At 41.2% G+C, this 19,488-nt stretch overlaps 1 protein-coding gene across 1 annotated transcript in view; it reads right to left on the reverse strand.

Annotated features, from left to right (window-relative positions):
• The window catches only part of LMOD3 (leiomodin 3), a 13,061-nt gene extending 2,054 nt beyond the window's left edge, over positions 1–11,007 (reverse strand). The window contains exons 1-3 of the mRNA XM_077770649.1: positions 10,714–11,007; positions 7,784–7,940; positions 6,513–7,717 (exon numbers count right to left, since the gene is read on the reverse strand). Of these exons, the coding sequence (XP_077626775.1) occupies positions 6,513–7,717; positions 7,784–7,940; positions 10,714–11,007 (1,656 nt within the window). The remainder of the gene's footprint in view (positions 1–6,512; positions 7,718–7,783; positions 7,941–10,713) is intronic.
• Positions 11,008–19,488: the final 8,481 nt, after the last annotated feature.

Here is a 19,488-nt window from a genome sequence, read left to right on the forward strand (position 1 = left end):
CAGAATGTCACTTGTGGGGATGAGCCCTGAGTGTTATGTGGAAACTAATTTGACAATAAACTATTAAAAAAAAAAAAAAGCAGAATGTGGCACTGGCCCAACATAGTAAACCCAGATACATATTGACATATTTAAAATATGACCACATTGGCAATTCACTGTGAAAAATAATGAGTCATTGGTTAGCTGTCATTGGTGAGCTCTTTGGAAGAGAAATAACAAAGTGGGCTTTTTGCTCCCTATTTATTTCTTTTTCTTATTTAAAAAAATTTTTTAATGTTTATTTATTTTTGAGAGATAGAGACAGAGTGTGAGCAGGGGAGAGGGAAACAGAATTCGAAGGAAGCAGAATCTGAACTGTCACCACAGAGCCTGATGCGGGGCTCAAATGCACAAACCATGAGATCATGACCTGAGCCAAAGTTGGACGCTCAACGGACTAGCCACCCAGTGGCCCCTACTCTCTATTTATTTCTGAAATTTAATCCTTTAATTCATCTGAAATATGGAATATTTTTTTTAAAACCAAAAAACTATAGGGGTGCCTGGGTGGCGCAGTCGATTAAGTGTCCAACTTCAACTCAGGGCGTGGTCTTGCCATCTTTGGGTTCAAGCCCCACGTCAGCTCTGTGCTGACAGCTCAGAGCCTGGAGCCTGCTGTGGATTCTGTGTCTCTCCCTCTTTCTCTGCCCCTCCCCCACTCATGCTATCTCTCACTCCCTCAGAAATAAACATTTACAATTTAAAACAAAACAAAACAAAACTACCGCAACAATAAAAGTTGGGCAAATATCTTAGTAATCTCCGAAAGAAGCCATTTCTCAGCAGAACACAAAAGACAGAAACCATGAAGGAAAAGAGAGCTAACCTGGATGTTATAAATACATAAAACTTACAAACACATGAGAATCAGGGTGCAGTATAGTTAGCGGTCCTGTTACCCCTTCACTTGTTGGTTAAAACTACTTAAGGAAAGTGTGTGTGGAGAGCATTACACAGGGCACACACATACATACCCTCACAGAGACTGGGCCAAGAGGAGAAGATCGATCTCAGCAGCGGTTATTTAACTTGGCATATGGAGTTGAATTCCTGCTCTCAGTCAACACCTCAGAGGGTGTCCAGAACAGAGATGAAGAAAGAAAATTCCTACTTTGAGGAATTCACAATCCACTAGGAAACCTATACTGTACCCTTAAGGGGGCTCAACCTGAAGCAGAATGTGGAAGATACAGTAAGAGAGGTACAGATGAAGGATAATGGAAATCAAAAGGGAGAGTATTCACTCCTCGTAATTTGTTTGGTTTCTTTTGTTGTAACAAGTCGTATCTGAGTCAAGCCTGTTTGGATAGATTTCAACCGATAGAGACAGAATTCCCGGTCGTTTGAGCAGGGGGCGTGGAGGTCAGAAAGGAAGTCCCTTCAGGGGAACTGTTAGGAGATGTGGTTTGTGGTGGATGTCACAGAGCTGTGATCGTCCAAGTGTGGTGTCCAAAAAAGCAGCATCGGCATTGCCAAGAAAACGGACAGAAATGCAAATTCTTGCGTACCATCCAAAACCTACGGAATGGGGAACTCTGGAGGTGGGTTCGGCAATCTGTCTTTAGCCTTCTAGGTGATTCTCGTGCATGCTAAAATTTAAGAATCACTCTCACAGACTGCAGAATCATTGTATACCATAAATTCCTTTCTACACTAGGTATTAGGAAATGGCAGTTCTTAGACTGAGTGACTCTGTCAGCATATGCTCTTTCAAGAGGAGTTTGAGATGTGACATAGCTTTTTCCCATAGAGACATCCTCTAAAGGAACGAGAAATTAAGGCAGGAAAAAAATTGTTGAAGATAATGCTGGGGCTTTGGACCTGAATGTGTGAAAGAAGGGCGAGAGCATGGAACACTGGGAACCAGAAACACAAGTAGATCTAAACTCAAGAGCTTGGCTTGGGGACAAAATGGATGAAGTAGCTAAGAAAACCCCAGCGATCTAAGGGGAAAGAGAGATCCGGGGAGTGTCCTAGATTATGTGACAATTGAAACAAAGGGAAAAGATAAAACAGGAAACAGGAGCAAATTGCCAAAGGAGAGAATCCAGAAATCCTAAAGAAGATCTTGTTAATGAGGCAAAGAAGAAATGGCCGGAAACGAAGATAAATCCTCAAGAGTTTATAATGATGCGTCTTATAATCACAACTGCCAATATGTCACAGAGTCTTTTCGCTAACCAGGGCTGCTTATGATATTATTAAACTGAAGTCTTTCCAAAGGAGAAATTTAGCTGTGTTTTTAGGCAATTGAGTGGAAGCAATCCAGATATACATAGGTGAGCCCAAAATGAAACTGAGTTAATGTTAAAATGCCTTTTTGGATTGGCACTGAAGCTTGCGTAAGACATAAATGCATCTGGCCTCAGTGAATTCAATAGTTGTCGCAGATGGAATTTTATTTCAGGGAGAAGTACGAAGACCCATCTGGGATGGTAGGCAGTGAGTAGTCCACAAAATTTTCAAGATGAAAAAAAAAATCACACATTTGTCAGGGAGGGATAAGACTGTACAAGCCTAACCTCTTTGTTTTGGGCTGGTATCATATTAACTCAGTTATTAACATACAGGGAAAGGAATTAATGACTATCTAATCAATTCACTTTGTTAGACAAGACAGTTTAAAAGCACACCTAAAAACAAGAACAAAATAAGCTAAAAAAATGCTCCTGGAGCCAAAAAAAAAAAAGTCATGCAAGTGGGTGAAACAGGCCAGGTATTAGGCAGAAGGGCATCGTGGAGACTGAGGAAAAACTGAGAAGCCCATGACCCATCTCAAGCAAGAAGCCAATCCCAGATCCGCCTGATTCGTACCATACAAATACAAGCCCACTGTGGCCAGATCTCATGTTTCCAGTGGTGACAGATGCCTCAATGTTATTATGCAGTATTTCAAATTCTGTACAACAATACTTAAGCCAAACAATATAGGCTTGGAGGTTTGGCTGACAGTCTGTCAGTTCTCCAATCCTGGCCCACACAGCACATACATCTCTCTTAAACGTCTTGGCAGCTTCTTGGATGAGGTAACATTCAAACCCAGCAAGTGTACAGGTTTTCCTTTATTCTTTGCTAGCAACTTCATTTCAAAGTTCCCAGTCCAGAAGCAAGCATGAGAGAGAGAAAGCATGAGCAGAGGCGGGTCAGAGAGAGAGGGAGATACAGAATCTGACACAGCCTCTAGGCTCTGAGCTGGCTGTCAGCACAGAGCCCAATGCGGGGCTCAAACCCACGAAACGTGAGATCATGACCTGAGCCGAAGTTGGACACTTAACCGACTGAGCCACCCAGGCACCCCCAAAAATAGTATTTCCAAGTCTATGAGAGGAAAAGAGCTAGTCTTGTTTTTCCCTTTTAAGTTTTCTAAGACTAAATTTGTATTTATGTTTTTGGACATTCTAGATTCCAGTTAGGAGCATCGGTAAAAAAAAAAAAAAAAAATCACATTTCAAAATTATTCTTCACGTTTAATCTCATACTTGAAAACCCAAGGGTGTGGAGGGCATCTCTGTCTACCAATGCAAGTGTGGAGAGAAAAACCTAAAAACCATTAGTTTCAGTTCTCCAAAGCGAATGCTGTGATGTCTCCTTCGACGGGCTAAAAATATCCCTTTCGGCTCAGATTTTGTGATACTGTCACCAGTAGCGTTTTCAGTGACATTTCCATAGCCCCCAAATCAGAAAGCATCTTACCAGCCCTGATGTTTTACAATAGCTGGTTACAGATGCAAGCACGAACACACCACAGTCTTTGACACTATCTGCACTTCCATTAACTACACGGGCAGATGTATTGCCGCCTGACTAACTGGGTTAGTAGAGCATTTGACTCTTGATTTCTGGGGTCATGAGTTCAAGCCCCACACTGGGCGTGGAGCCTACTTTTTAAAAAAATACTGTTTTGGGGTGCTTGGCTGGCTCAGTGGGAGTAGCATGCACCTCGTGATCTCAGGGTCATGGGCTCAAGCCCCACACTGGGTGTAGATTACCTAAATGAAACAGTAAATAGAGTAGCTTTTGAAGAATGTCAAGGTTGACAAAATGTGTTGGGTATATACCAATTCTTTGTGCTATTTTTGAACTTCTACAAGTCTAAAATGATTTCAACATAAAAAGAATAGTTTTTACAAAGATCACACTATGATTCAACATGAAAGCGGAGATTTACTGTGTATGTAGCAAAGCACACAATTTGATCAGTGGGGAGCAAAGGGACATGAGTGAAGTTTTGTCAGTGGGATGATCATTTTGACATTTTTCCAGAGCATTTTACAGGACTGTGTGGATGAAGTTGTTTGACATTCTGCATCTTAAATACATGCAAAGAGATGCCTATTGCTGGCCAATCCAGGCAGTGGAAAGGAGGCGGGACTGCCAATCCATTGGAGCAGATAAGAGACATTTCAAAGCAGAGGCCAATATGCAAGACCGTCATTCAAAAATCATGTCAGAGTTGACTATGAAACATGTTTCTTTCTCAGTGGATGGTAAAAACAAAACTTAAAAGTGATAACTTTTTTAAGTGGTCAAAAATGGAAAATATAGTACTGAGCAGAGTGCCGCATTTTTGTAAGTAACCTTGTGAATTTATTTTAATGCCGTCTGTTCTAGAACCTGAACTCAAAGTTGAATTGGTTTTCAGCTGACTAAAATGCAGAGTGTCCTGACTATGGAAACTATAAAACCGAGATCCTGAGCTCCATGAAGCCAATAAGACTGGACCTGTCTTATTCACTTCTGTATTCCTGACCCCTTGGATGGTGGCTGACGTGTAAACAGTACTACGGAAATATGCATTACATAATGAATAAGTGACTGAGTAGAATGAAACAGACTCCAGGAAAAGCAGACTTGCTCACTACAACACTCCCTCGGAAGGCACAGAGGTGGGTCAGATGATCATATGAACTCCATTCTCTCTTCTACTCTGAATCCACAGGCCACCTCTAACGCAGATCGTAAGAAGACTTTCTCTTCACCCTTTTCAGGCTTGTTATTTTTTCATAGCACAGACTCCCAAGGAGCTCCCATATGCTTTACCAATGATTGGTTACACAGTAACAGAGCTAGTGTGTCTCAAATCAACAGCCCAATCCACCCCCTACAGAGGTCTGGCTGTCTGGAGAGGAGCAGGTGCAGACGGTCTTGATGTAGTTAATACCAAGGGCAGGCAAAGAACTCTTGCCTGACCTCATGGGACCTCTAGTGTGCTCACCCTAGCTTCTCCCCTAGGAAAAACCAGAATCCTGCAACATAGAGGAAAGTCATCTTTGATTTGGAGGAATGGAATGTTGTCTGGGAGATGGGAGGGAACAAGGGACATACATAGATATGTAGAACACATCTTGAAAAAAATTGAGGCTCTTCATGATAAAATCATACATGGACTATTTTGGCTGAATTACACACTAGATTTTAAAATAATACAGTTAATTATCAACTACCTGTGACCTTTGGACACACACCTTTCAGATTCCATAAATGCTATCATAGTAATGACCAAAAATAATTATTTCTTCAACTTAACCTGCAAGGAATAAAATACTTTCACATATCAGCAGCAGTAATAGTGAATCATTATAAATATTAACATTGAAATAGTAGTTAAAACTCCATTATCTCATGGAGACACTAACTTGAAGTTTACCATTTGTCTGGCTGTCTAACAAGTAAAGCGTATATAAATGCAATTGTAGGTAGTCTCTCTTCATGTACTAAAAAAGTACCAACTATTTTTAAACACGTCGGAAGCCCTCTGTTGTTTACAAACAAGGGGCCTAATTTAGGCATCATTCTTACTTATTCCTGCAACAGGCTCCTCAAGATCTCTGGGGCAAATAAAAGCTTGACCTTGAACTTGGAACTGAATATCAGTGTCATATCTACCTCTTTCTAGCTGTATCTCCTATACTTGTTATTTAACTTCTCTAAGCCTCAGTTTCTTTTGTATACAATGGGGAGAATAATAATGCCTCACAGGGTTGTTAAGATGATGAGTTAATTCATATAATGAATCTGGCCCATAGTAAGTGCTTAATAAATGTTAGCTGTTAGTATTATTGTTACTAAGGTGTACAGATATATGTATGCCCATGAGGACAACAAGTAATTTAGGTCCCCTGGTAATGCTGCTAATCTTACCCCAGTTAGTCACAATTAGTGAGGGTGTCCTGGCGTTAAAATGAGCAGGGAGGAGCGCCTGGGTGGCTCAGTCAGTTAAGCATCTGACTTCGGCTCAGGTGACGATCTCATGGTTCATAAGTTCGAGCTCCACATCTGGCTCTGTGCTGGCAGCTCGGAGCCTGGAGCCTGCTTCAGATTCTGTATCTCCTTCTCTCTCTACCCCTCCCCTACTCATACTCTGTCTCTGTCTCAAAAAAAAAAAAACATAAAAAAAAAAAACAAGCCGGGAAAAGAGGTGGGATACACTGGCTGGTGCTTGCTCACCATTTCTTTTTCCCTCTACTTACTGGCTTAAGGTAGGCGACATTGCTGTGACGAATGTCATTCAAGAGCTGATCTCTGGGAGTGATTTCCACCAGCGGGGGTGGCCTATTTCTCGGCACTGGTTTCAGCGTTCTGATGACGTCTTTGAGGTTGGTTTTCTCCGGAGGTTCTCTGGCCTCCGGCTTCCAGGATTTGCGCTGGATCCTCTTCAGTTTCACCACCCGGAAGGAGTCAGGGTCCGTCCTGTACTTCGGAGGCTGCGATGGCTTCTTCATCATTTCATTCTGCCGACTGAAGGGGACCGCCTGGGGGTTAGGAGGCTGAGGAGGAGGTTGGAGGAACGCCTGCATCCTGGCATCGGGCATGGGTCCTCCCAGCCTCTCCCACATTCCAGGCGGTAGCCCCAACCCGTTCTCCAGCATGGCTATCAACTTCCTCTGCTCTTTCAGCTGCTGTTGTTTTTGTTCCTCTTGTCTCTTCTGCCTTTGTTTATCCTGATTCCTGGTGAGCAGGTTGGTTACCACCATTCTGGGACCCGGGAGCTCAAAATGGTAGCCCATCTTCAGGAGAGTGGTGTTGGCCTTCAACAGCCTGGATATTTCCATTTCGGCATGGTGGCCCAGCATGTGCCTTTGATTGTGAAACCGAAGTTCGGTGAGCGTCTCGTTGAATTGGAGACACCTCATGATGGCCACAATTCCTTTACCTGTGATGAAATTGGACTCGATGTTGAGAGTGGTGATGCTCCTATTTTCCCGCAACATGTTAGCCAAGGCAAATGCTATGTTCTCATCAGCGCCCACGTTTGCTAAACTGAAGGTTTTGACATGTTTGTTTTTCTTCATTGCATTGACAAAGTCCAGTAACATTTCCTTGGGGATGTTTTCAATGTTGTTCAAATTGAGCTCCTTCATGTCGGGATCGTTCTGTCTAACTCTCCTCAAGCTCCCATCCAGGTCCGTCTGGTTTCCTGAAGGCCTTGCACTTACCTTTAAAAAACTGGTGTCTAGAGCTAACTTCTTAGGATCTAATTTGGATATTTTTTTCTCACTTTTTTCTTGGCCCTCTAGTCTGTCTTTCTGTTCTTCAAATGCTTTCTTAGCTACTTGTGGGGAGCTGCTCTCGCCATTTCTGATTTTTTCCTTTTCCTCCCCTCCCTCTCCTCTTTGTGGCTTTTTATCACTCTCTTCCTTGTCGTCTTCATCCTCATCATCTTCATCCTCATCCTCTTCATCTTCATCCTCATCCTCCTCCTCCTCATCCTCCTCCTCATCCTCCTCCTCATCTCCTTCACCTTCTTCACCATCATCATCATCTGGTTCTTGGACATCAGGGCTGACTTTTGATTCTCTTCTATTGGCTGCAATTTCACTGTTGAGCCTTTCTTTTAAATACTGGGACACATGTCTATTACCTTTGCCTGTTTCTTCATGCTGCTCTTGAGTGTCCACCTAAAAGAGAGTTTTATGAGGGTTAGAACATATGCAGTGGAGAAATATGAAGCAGAGCAGTGGCTTCTGGAAATAAGAAAAAGGTTTATTATGAAGTGAAAAAAAGCAAATAAACTGTATGTTGAGCATTCCATTTGTATGGGTATCCATCTATATACGTATATACAACATACCAAGTTTATAGACATATTAGACCAAAAGTCTGTTGTAATGTTTACCAAATTAGAAGTTCTCTCTTAGAAAGAGAGGTAACTGGAAAGGGAAGAGCACCTGGCTGGCTCAGTCAGAGGGGCACAGGACTCCTGATCTCCAGGTTGTGAATTCGAGCCCCATCCTGGGTGTAGAAATTACTTAAACAATAAAATCTTTTTTAATGTTTTTATTTCATTTTTGAAAGAGAGAGACAGAGCACTAGCAGGTGAGGGGCAGAAGGAGAGGGAGACACAGAATCTGAAGCAGGCTCCAGGCTCCGAGCTGTCTGCATAGAGCCCAACGTGGGGCTCGAACTCATGAACCATGAGATCATGACCTCAGCTGAAGTCAGATGCCTAACCAACTGGGCCACCCAGGTGCCCCAAACAATAAAATCATAATGACTGGGGAAGGAAAGCACTTGGGGGCTTTTCACTTTTTATATTATATAATTCTCATGTGTTTGAATGGTTTTCTTTTTAAAACAAAGTATGTATATTAGTTTTGTTGGCAAATATAACCTAAATAAAGATGAATTTTTATAGCCATACTACACATACATACAAACACACATTTTTTTGGTTGTGTTTATCTCATCCCTTATATTAAAATGAAACCTAACTTTGTTTTCAGATTCTGCATTGTTTTTTAAAATGGTAGTCAATTCTAGAAGTGATCCAAAAATGATTTGCTTTGAAAACCTTAAAGAGTTATCTATCAATACACTGAAGTCTTGGTTTTATATTATAGCGAAATAGGCATTTTTGTATTCAAAGTCCTGGTGACAGAATAATTTACTTATTGCCCTCAACAAAATTTACATTCCTTAAATTCTTGCTAATCTTGTATAACATGTACATCATGATAGTTGCCCTGAAAATGTAACATATTGTGGGGAAAATGAGAGCACTTTGCTATTCTGAAATATATCAAAGACCTAGACTTGGTTGTTTTGTTTTTTGTTTTTTGTTTTGTCTCAGCTCTGTGACAACTGCCCTGGCTACTTCAAGGACAGGCTCGCTAGTCCAGTTTCTTTTGAAACAAAGTGTCTAGAGGCAGAGCCAGCTATGAAAGACACGGCAGGACTATGCAGATATTTAGCAACAATTGCTTAATCTAGAAAGGAAAATGGCAGCCTTTAATCAATAATGTTTATTAGATTCTTGCCCATCAATGAGTGCACTTTCCTATACTGCATGTGTAACTCATGGGTGTCATTTCGAAAGCTGGTATAGCATTTTCAAGCCATAATTTGATCTTGTTGCCCCTGACATATTGTAGGTTAGAAGCCACAGTTGACAACAGTCACCCTAAAACCACCTAAAGCCTTGACCACTGCATTTCTCATCTGTCCCAGGAGGGGGAGCCAATCATCAAGCTGTTTAAATTATACCAACGGAACAAAGTGTTCAAAGTACCCAATTAATTTTTTTTCCTGAAATTCACATTCATATAGAATTGGCTTTTAAATGTTTTTTTTTTTTATTTATTTCTAGGACAGAGAGAGAGACAGCATGAGCAGGGGAGGGTCAGAGAGGGAGGGAGTCACAGACTCAAACAGGCTCCAGGCTCTGAGCTGGCAGTCAGCACAGAGCTCGACGCGGGGCTCGAACCCACGAACCGCGAGATCATGACCTAAGCGAAAGTTGGACGCTCAACCAACTAAGCCACCCAGGTGCCCCAAAGAATTGGCTTTTATTCCAGTTGTAAAATATCTGGAGATTATGCCTGACGCTGGAATCTGATCAAGCAAGCAATATTTTTTTTCTTACCTTTAGCGCATGTTTAAACTCTTCTAACCATGAAGATAGTTTGTAACTTTCCTTAATTACAGCCAGCATAAGAGCAACGTGACAACATATATGTGTATCAGCAGGCATAACCAAAAGAGACTTTACCTGCTGGCATCTCTGTCTTCCTTTTGCTATGTCATTTGTAAGTGGAACATTTAAAAAAGTATGCTGATTAACAGTCATCTCATAAATTCAACCATAAATACCAGTTTTCATATAAAAAACATATTTAAGAAAGGACTGTCTTTAAGACAGCTATTTCTTGGCTATCAATTTCTAAACTTTTTACCGATAGCCAGTAAGCTGTGTTAATATTGCATTTTTGGTTATTAACTTGGTTAATATCAAGTTGTGTGGTGGGCCTTCAGAGGGGTTTAAGACCTTTGCAATTGTATGTGAAATAGCATATGAATGCATATGCCCAAGGATGGGTACAGAGTTTTCATCAGCTTCTTTAAGCAGCTTGTGAGCCAAAGAAAGGAGTCAAGGACAAATGCTTCACTAAGTATAATGTCTGCAGAAAACAGGCTTTCCTACACCATGAACCCCATAGCAATTTTTAAAAAAAGAGACATTGACAAGAAACTACTCCTTTTCCTTCCCAATTCTACCATGTAAGTGTTCCAGGAAGTTCCAATCTGGCACATGATTAACCATTATGATTTAACCTAGAGGAGGCAACAAAGCAAAAGAAAACATGGAGTCTTGAGAAATGACCATCGCAACATAAACACCTGTTGCTCAGGCCCAGGCAGCCGTTTCTCTGTTGTACACATATCCCTGGTTACCTGGGATGGCACAAAGGTGACAGGGACACGTTCGTCTTCCAGCATGCGTCTCGATGCCTTTTGCCAGTACATATAATCCATAAGAGATTTATGGTCAAAGTTTCCCGTGGGTGGCTTTTCGGTCTGATCCTTCTGAATCATTCCCACGGGAAGCCTGGGGTCAGGGGCCATGACTTCCATTTCCGACTGCAGTTTCTTCAGCTCTTCAGGGGACAAGTTGGCCAAGATTTCATCTTCATCAATCTCCTCATCAAAGAGTTCCTCTTGATCTGAATTCCTGCTGTGTTCTGACATGATTTTCGATATTTTTCTATGTTCCTAGAGAAGGAGAAATAACCAAAGACTCTCAAGATAATCAACCCTCAAGAAGTTCCCCCAATGAACGAGCAATCCGGGTTAACGCTACTCCGAGAGATTTTACCCCCCTGAGAATCCCAGCAGTGTGCGCTGAGCAGCTGGGGGGTGACTGAAGCTAAGCTCACGGTGTATCTATATTAAGCAGGGCTTGGCTGGATCGGGTCAACTTATGGGACTACTCTGCTGCTCTCATTTTGGCAACTTGAGTCAGCTGTGCAAATCCATCTGACATTTCAGTGCAGCTGCTTAGGTTCCGCAGTAACAGGTCTAGACAACCTCTACAGGAATAAAATTAGCACTCTTCCTGTATGCTCTTACACGGTCATACCCAAATGCACGCCAGCCCATAAACACATACCCCAACCACCACAGGAGGACACCACTTCTTTTTCTTTGGAGGATTAAAGCAACTTACAAGATTTTGGAAAGAAGATCCAACCAGTGACTTGAGTGCTACGGAAGTGAAAAGTTCACTTGAAGGTGGAACTGGAGTTCTCCGGGTTTCCCTCCTCGCTACAGTGTGACTCTGGACGCAAACCTGCACAGAGCAGAGCTGAGGTCTGGCCGTGTTACTCGTTCCCTGCGTAAGCTGAACCTTTGCAAGATGTCCTTATTTGCATCTAGATCCTGTGATCAAGCAGATGGGGGCAACCAGCACTTGAATTTCCACCTCTAAGTGAGGAGTTTAATATTTTAAATGATTTGTTTTTCTTACTAAGTATCCATTAAGCCAGGAAAAATTAAAGGAGATCACAAATGAAATGCAAAACAAAGCAAACAAAAAACAAAAAAACACCCAAGCCATGAAAGTACTGGAAGAAACCATGAAAGGATTATTTTTAAAACACCAGAGGGCAATAGGGCTGTATTTATCTAAATGACAAGTGCACATTTTTTTGACTCAGCAATTCCACTCTTGGGAATGTGTCCTACAGATAGATTGTAGATATGGGTGAACTGATAGGTGCACAGACTTATTCAAAATAGCAAAGTACAGAATAGTATGTATTGTATGCTGTGATTTGTAGGATAAAAAGTAAAAGAATGTATGTATACATACACCTTTTATCACCATAACAGATCCTTGGAAAGATACACAAGAAACAATATCCTCTGTACTTTTGGAGACAGGAGCTACCTGTCTGGGAGACAGGGCTAGGAAAGACTTTGTTATTGTATACCCTTTTATAATTGCCAACTTTGGGACTTTATGAATGGAATGCTTAGTCGACCATTTAATGCTTATTTTAATGCTTATTCGTCACTTATTTGTCCATTTATTGTACAAAAGTTAGGATGACACAGGGAAGTATAAAGAAAATAAAAATTTCCCCTTAAGTCATCTTTAAGAGCTATCACTATTAACATTTTGGTTTGGCATTCCACTTCTTTCTTCCAGACATATGAACGAAATAATCTTTTGTCATCTGTTCTTTTTTTAACTTACAAAATCAGGATTTCCTCCATAAGATTTTTTTCTACTACTATTACTACTTTATCTATCTATCTATCTATCTATCTACCTACCTACCTACCTACCTACCTATCTATCCATCCATCTATCCATCCATTTAGTGCATATGAGTGGGAGAGAGGGGCAGAGGGAGAGAATCTTAAGCAGACTCCATGCTCAGCATGGAGCCCAACGTGAGGCTTGATCCCATAACTGGAGACAAAATCAAGAGTCAGGTGCTCAGCCAACTGAACCACCCCACCCCCATGCTAGCATAATTTTTAAGAGCTCTCTGCTAAGATTCTTTATATGGATACAGCATACTTTATGTAACCAATCCCCAATTGTTGAATATTTGGACTGTTTTCTTTCTCAAGTTCATTTATTTATTTTTGAGAGCTAGTGAGCACAAGCAGGGGAAGGGCAGAGAGAGAGAGAGACACACGCACACAGAATCTGAAGCAGGCTCCAGGCTCTGAGCTGTCAGCACAGAGCCGGACGCAAGGCTGGAACCCATAAACCATGAGATCATGATCTGAGCTTAAGTTGGGCACTTAACTGATTGAGCCACCCAGGAACCCCTATTTGGACTGTTGTTAATGCTCACAGCATAGGAGTTCTTTAGTAAACATCTCATGTAGCTCAATCATTACATACATGTAAGTTTATTTCTTTAGGATAAGGTGAATCCTTATTCTAAGAGGTGAAATTGCTAGGTCCAAGAATATGAAGAAATGAAAGGCTTTTCATATGACTAAGTGATCTGCTCAATATTTTTGTAAATCATCCCAAATACATATATATGTTCAATTATTTGTAAGCCATCTATATTACTATTCTAATATGTCATTTACAGATATTACATTTATTATATATAATTAAATATTCTTATACATTTATAATATATTTAAAATTTTGATTTTGGCATATGTTTTATGTACATACTATGCATACACAGACATACATATATACAACGATATAACTAAACATACGCAAAAAAGGCAAATGGGAGAAGTTTTAAATGGATGTTCTAATGTTTTCTTCTCATCCCAGTTTTTATATTGAAAACCCCAAGGTTGAGAAGCTTTTCATAGGTTGGCTGTATTACTCCTGAGAAAGGTATTACCAATTTACTTGAATGATGGTTTTTAAAGTCAAGAACATAGGCACATAGTGGCAACACGATGTTGGCTGCTTTCCTGCCAGGTCTTCCTATCATCCCTATAAAAGGGATTGATACATTTAGCTTCAGTGGGCAGGAAGGGTTTTGTGCTCAAGGAAATTTGGGAAATGTGAAATTCTGCTTTTGCCTTTTAGAGATTTGTACAGCACCTGGGTTTTTAAAGACTCTGAGGAATCATACACAAGGTAAACCAATTTGTTTAGCCCAATATTCCCCAGCCTAATTCATGTTACCACCCCAAGCATCACTTACTAATATCCTATGCAAATAACGTTCTAAAATTCATACTTTGGGGAATACTGGTCTAAATATGAAAGAGGAAGGGCTGGCATCAGCCTGCTGAATTCACCTTCCAGGTGAACTTTTTAGTAACTATGTGCTTTTGGACAACTTAGCCCAATTGCCTCATCATATAAAAAGGATCTGAGGGGCATCTGGATGGCTCAGTTGCTTGAGTGTTCAACTCGTGGTTTTGGCTCAGGTCATGATGAGATCAAGCCCAGTGTGGGACTCTGAGCTGATGGTGCAGAGCCTGCTGGGGATTCTCTCCTCTCACTCTCTGCCCTTCCCTTCTGCTCACTTGTGCTCTCTCACTCTCTCTCAAAAAAACATTTTTTAAAAAAGGATCTGAAAATAGTTACCATATGCAATTATTGAGAGAACCCAATGAAATGAAATATAGATACACAAATTAAGTAGGATCATGCATGGCACAGAGAAAGCCTTCAAAGTGTTGAATATTACTCGTCCCATCTTTCATAGATAACCACAGAAACATTTAAAGAAAAACAAAGGCAATTATAAACTTAATACATTTTATAAACCTCTTCCATGACAGAAACTATTATATTAAACAAAAGGGCTTTTAAAAAATCTTGTTGGGGCACCTGGGTGGCTCAGTCGGTTGTGCGTCCCACTTTGGCTCAGGTCATGATCTCACAGTCCGTGAGTCCAATCCCTGCGTCGGGCTCTGTGCTGACAGCTCAGAGCCTGGAGCCTGCTTCAGATTCTGTGGCTCCCTCTCTCTCTGACCCTCCCCTGCTCATGCTGTCTCTCTCTCTCTCTGAAATAAAAACATTAAAAAAATCTTATTGCTTTTACAGAAAGCAAGGGGCTTTTAGATGGGATTATGTATAAGGAAAATAGAACACCACCATTTGCATGTAAATATAAAGGTCTCCCAAGGAAAATGATCTGCAATTGTGGTTTATAAGCTTTCGGATTGAAATTCTGTTCTGGGGACCCAGCGTTTTTGATGATCAAAAGCAGATTTAGGAACTGCTGTAAAGAAGGCTACCTTCAGTCCCGTGGAATGAGTTTAGGAAGCGAGAACATCTTTCCCAGCTGCTTCCAATGTGCATTTTACTCCTATGCTGACAGAGAGGGTTTTGCTGGTGTAATTAGCCTCATTTGACACACAGATGATTTAGCTGTGCTTTCTCTTAATGGCTGCCACCTCAGCAGCTTCTCACGTCAGAATCCAACCACCAGACCAAAAGAAAGAGGCTAGCTGTGGGACAACTGGTTTTACCGTCAGGTAGGGCATCGCGGGTCAGAATCTCTGGCAGAGCTTATTAAGTGCGCTGACATCCTGGGGCCCACAGAGAAGCTACTGAACCAGACATCTCTGGTTTGGGTTCAGGAGTCTGTATTTTTTGAAAGCTCTCCAGGTGAATGTCATGTGTAAATAAGCATGGGAATCACGGGGCTACTGCAAGCCACCCATTTTACAGATCAGGCTCAGATAGCTTAAGGAACTGCATTTGATGAAGTTCACAACGCACTACCCCAAAATACAACGTCTTGGAATATGAAATAGTTTAACCTGAAGGTATTTGAGAAACGGCAGGTGCAAGAAAGACTCTGACCTCCTCCTCCTTGTGGGTTAGAAGTTCCTCGCATGAGAGCTGATCTCCCTTTCCCTGGAGCGAAGGAGCACCCTGATCTCACTGAAGGACTCCAGGAGGAATCCAAACTGACACCACTTGCTAAATTTCCCCCAGTTTACTACCTTGAGCTCATATCCTTTTGTCGGGTTATGATTTTCTATCATTTTCTCCTCTTCATTGAATTTAACCTAAAATCACTCAGGTTTAATGTTTCTTGGGGGTCTGCATTTCCCTATGTAGGCTCCTGTGTCATGTAAAACTTCCATTCAGTACATTTGTATGCTTTCCTTTTGTTGTCTTTTGTCAGTTCAATTTACAAGGTCGCAGCTGGAGAACCTTAAAGGTGGTAAGAAAATAATTTTTTCCTCACCTACACTAGTCATGTCAGCTCTATGCTTCAGGTTTTTTTTTTTTAATGTTTTTATTTATTTTTGAGAGAGAGAGACAGTGTGTGAGTGGGGGAGAGGCAGAGAGAGAGGGAGACAGTACAGAGCCCGATGCGAGGCTGGAACTCACTAACCGGGAGATCATGACCTGATCCGAAGTCTGATGCTTAACCGACTGAGCCACCCAGGCACCCCTGTGCTTCAGTTATTTCATCTGTAAAAGTAGGATAATAAAGGTACCTACTTTAGGATTTTTGAAAAACCTGAAAGACACAATCGTGGTAAAAACTTATTTAACATTAGTTATGATTATACTTTCACAAATAAATTGCATGGTTTTTGTTTTCTGCCTAGAAAGTGCCCAATCCCCAACAAAAATTGTTCAAGACTGAGAAATAAATGGCTTTCAGTTTTATTCTTTGCAAACAGTACATAGAATACATGTAAAAGAAAGATGTAGGAGTGCCTGGGTGGTTCAATCAGTTAAGTGTCTGACTTCCGCTCAGATCATGATCTCATAGTTTGTGGGTTCCAGCCCCAGGTAGGGCTCTGTGCTGACGTGACAGCTCAGAGCCTGGAGGTGCTTCGGATTTTGTGTCTCCCTTTCTTTCTGCCCCTCCCCCACTTGTGCTCTCTCTTTATCTCAAAACCAAAATGAAAACATTTTTAAAAATTTAAAAAAAAAAAGAAAGATGTAAAGCTTGATACATTTAAGAAAAGTCCTGCTGGGAGGAGAAAGCACTTCTTCCTCTGATCCATTTATTTTTCCATCCCACATTCATTCAGGATGGGGAAAACTGCGGATAAGCCACATCCTCCCGCAGCCCCAAGCGCTAGCTGTAAATGAACACGACTTCTATAAATGGTTTCCAAATGTTACTAAATAAATCAGTTCTGTCTTGTTTGTGGCATGCTATTCTCTTGTGCAATTTCATCTGGATCACCAGCATTCTGCTCACTGGCTGCAAATTGCCTGAAGATTTTGTGAGTGCGAAATAAACGCCTGGCTCTCTCCTCAAATTTCCCTGACCCGTGGTTGCATTGCCTCAGGATGGACTCAGATTTAGGAGGCCGGGTTTCTCTATAGCCCAAATACCCAGCCTGTCTTGCTTTTTACCAGACCCCAGGGTAGCTTGAATTATAAGAGGATATTTACTAATCTTATCTTAATTGTTGTTATAAGCCTTCTCAACACTGTGAAATTAAATTAATTTGATTTTGGTTTCATTTCTTTTTTTTTTTTTAAATATTTTTATTTATTTCTAGGAGAGAGAGAGACAGCGTGAGCAGGGGAGGGTCAGAGAGAGAGGGAGACACAGACTCTGAAACAGGCTCCAGGCTCCGAGCTGGCTGTCAGCACAGAGCTCGACGGGGGGCTCGAACCTACGAACCGCGAGATCATGACCCAAGCGAAAGTCGGAAGCTTAACCGACTAAGCCACCCAGGCGCCCCGATTTTGGTTTCATTTCAATGATACATTAATTCTATTTTTGAAGGGTGGGAGGATATAATTACACTACTACTAATACTGCTACTACACCGAGTATCACCATGACTGCTATCACCACCAGCGCCGGTACTTACTACTGGTAGTACTATTACTACCATTATTGTTACAGCGTTTACTACCGTTGCTACTATTACTGCTGTTAATAGGGTAGTTGGCTGCTACTACTCCTGCTATTAATTTCACAGCCACACTGCTAATGTTTTTTGGGGACTTAACATGGCTAAGCCTGGGGTAAGTGCTTTACATCCGCGTTGTCCATTTCTTCACACAACAATCTAACAAGATGCATAGTTTTATGAATCTCATTTTACAGGTTTTAAGACTGAGGCAGAGGCACTTGAGCTAAAGATTGATTGCCTCTAAAGTCGAGCCTCTGAAGCAGTGCCTTCTGGCTCTCTGTTGCTTCCCTTCAGTCCGATGGAAATGATATCTCATGGTAGACTGCCATCACACAGCACCGACGGCAACTGCTCTGCTTGTTGGTGCAAATTAAAAATGGTGAAGCCATGCAGTCATCAACACCAATGCTATCTTCATCCAACACTTAGGCAGAATGTTGACTTCATAAGGATTCCTGAATCGCCTCGGTCTGGAGAAGGCTGGGTTAAAGAAAGCTAGAGAGACGACTTAGCCCCAAAGTTGTTCCCTAATGAGAATTGTGAATTTCTCAATTGAGAAGATCGTTGTCTTTTCTGAACGGATGACCACAAAAATCTTTTTACCACAGGACATATTATAAGAGTAATGTTCCTCAGAATTCATTTTGACATGCTGTTCTAGTCCGGTTACATAAAGAAAACAGTATACTTGTGTTTCCATAGGGGAAAAAAAGGCTGGAAAAAATACTTTAAAATGTTCCAACTCCACGTGGGAGCATTACCAATGCTTTTTATTTTGCTTCATTTTTTAAAAATGCTTATTTTTGAGACAAGAGCAACCATGCATACGTGCTGGAGCACACGCACCTGAGCAAGAGAGGGGCTGAGACAGGGAGAGAGAGAATCCCAAGCAGACTTTGTGCTGACTCGGGGCTCAATCCCAGGAACTGTGAGATCATGACTTGAGCCAAAATCAGGAGTCGGAAGTTTAACGGTCTGAGTGCCCCCAGGCGCCCCTGCTTTCATTTTTTGATCCAGCCTTTTCTGCATTTCCAGAATAACAAATAAATGTGGCTTTTACATTTTAGAACACAGAATAACCCCAGATAATCTTTACATCAATTTCAGGATAACTGCCTTAATCTTCTAAGATGGGCCATTTCCCTGCTGAAACAGGGAAAAAATAAATGCAGGTCTAATCAGATAAGCAGAACAAAATACTTGAACTCTTAAATCATCAGCGTCTTTTAAAACAACCTATTCATATTTTTCTATGGCATTTGTAAATGCATTGGGCAATGTCAAGATTTTCTTTTTGGCTACTTCACAAATGTGACATTCCCCCACTATTTTGATTAAAGTCTACATTCTCAAAAGGTAGAGTTACTAAAAAACAATTAAAAACTGAGAGCAAATGTAAGATTTCTTTTGTTTTGTTTTGTTTAGAGTGAGAGAGACTGCAAGCTGTAGAGGGAGAAAGAGAGAATCTTAAGCAGGCTCCATGTCCACCATAGCCTGTATAGCATAGGGCACAGTCTCATGGGGCGCCTGGGTGGCTCAGTTGGTTAAGCGTCTGACTTTGGTGCAGGTCTTGATCTCAGTTTGTGAGTTTGAGCCCTGCGCCAGGCTCTGTGCTGACAACTCACAGTCTGGAGCCTGCTTTGGATTCTGTCTCATTCTCTCTCTGCCCCTCCCCTACTTGTGCTCTGTCTCTGTCTCTCAAAATAAATAAATGTAAAAAAATTTTTTAAAAAACCCACCTGTTTTAAAAATTGATATAGAGCTGTTTTACTATGGAATCTTATTTACAATTTATTAGGTGAAAATGCCCATTATTAAATGGCATAATTTTTTTAAATTTAAAAAACATGTAAATATAATCCACATATGTTTATTTTA

The sequence above is a fragment of the Crocuta crocuta genome, unplaced genomic scaffold (assembly GCF_008692635.1).
Source record: "Crocuta crocuta isolate KB4526 unplaced genomic scaffold, BGI_CrCroc_1.0 scaffold126, whole genome shotgun sequence".
Classification (NCBI taxonomy): Eukaryota; Metazoa; Chordata; class Mammalia; order Carnivora; family Hyaenidae; genus Crocuta; species Crocuta crocuta.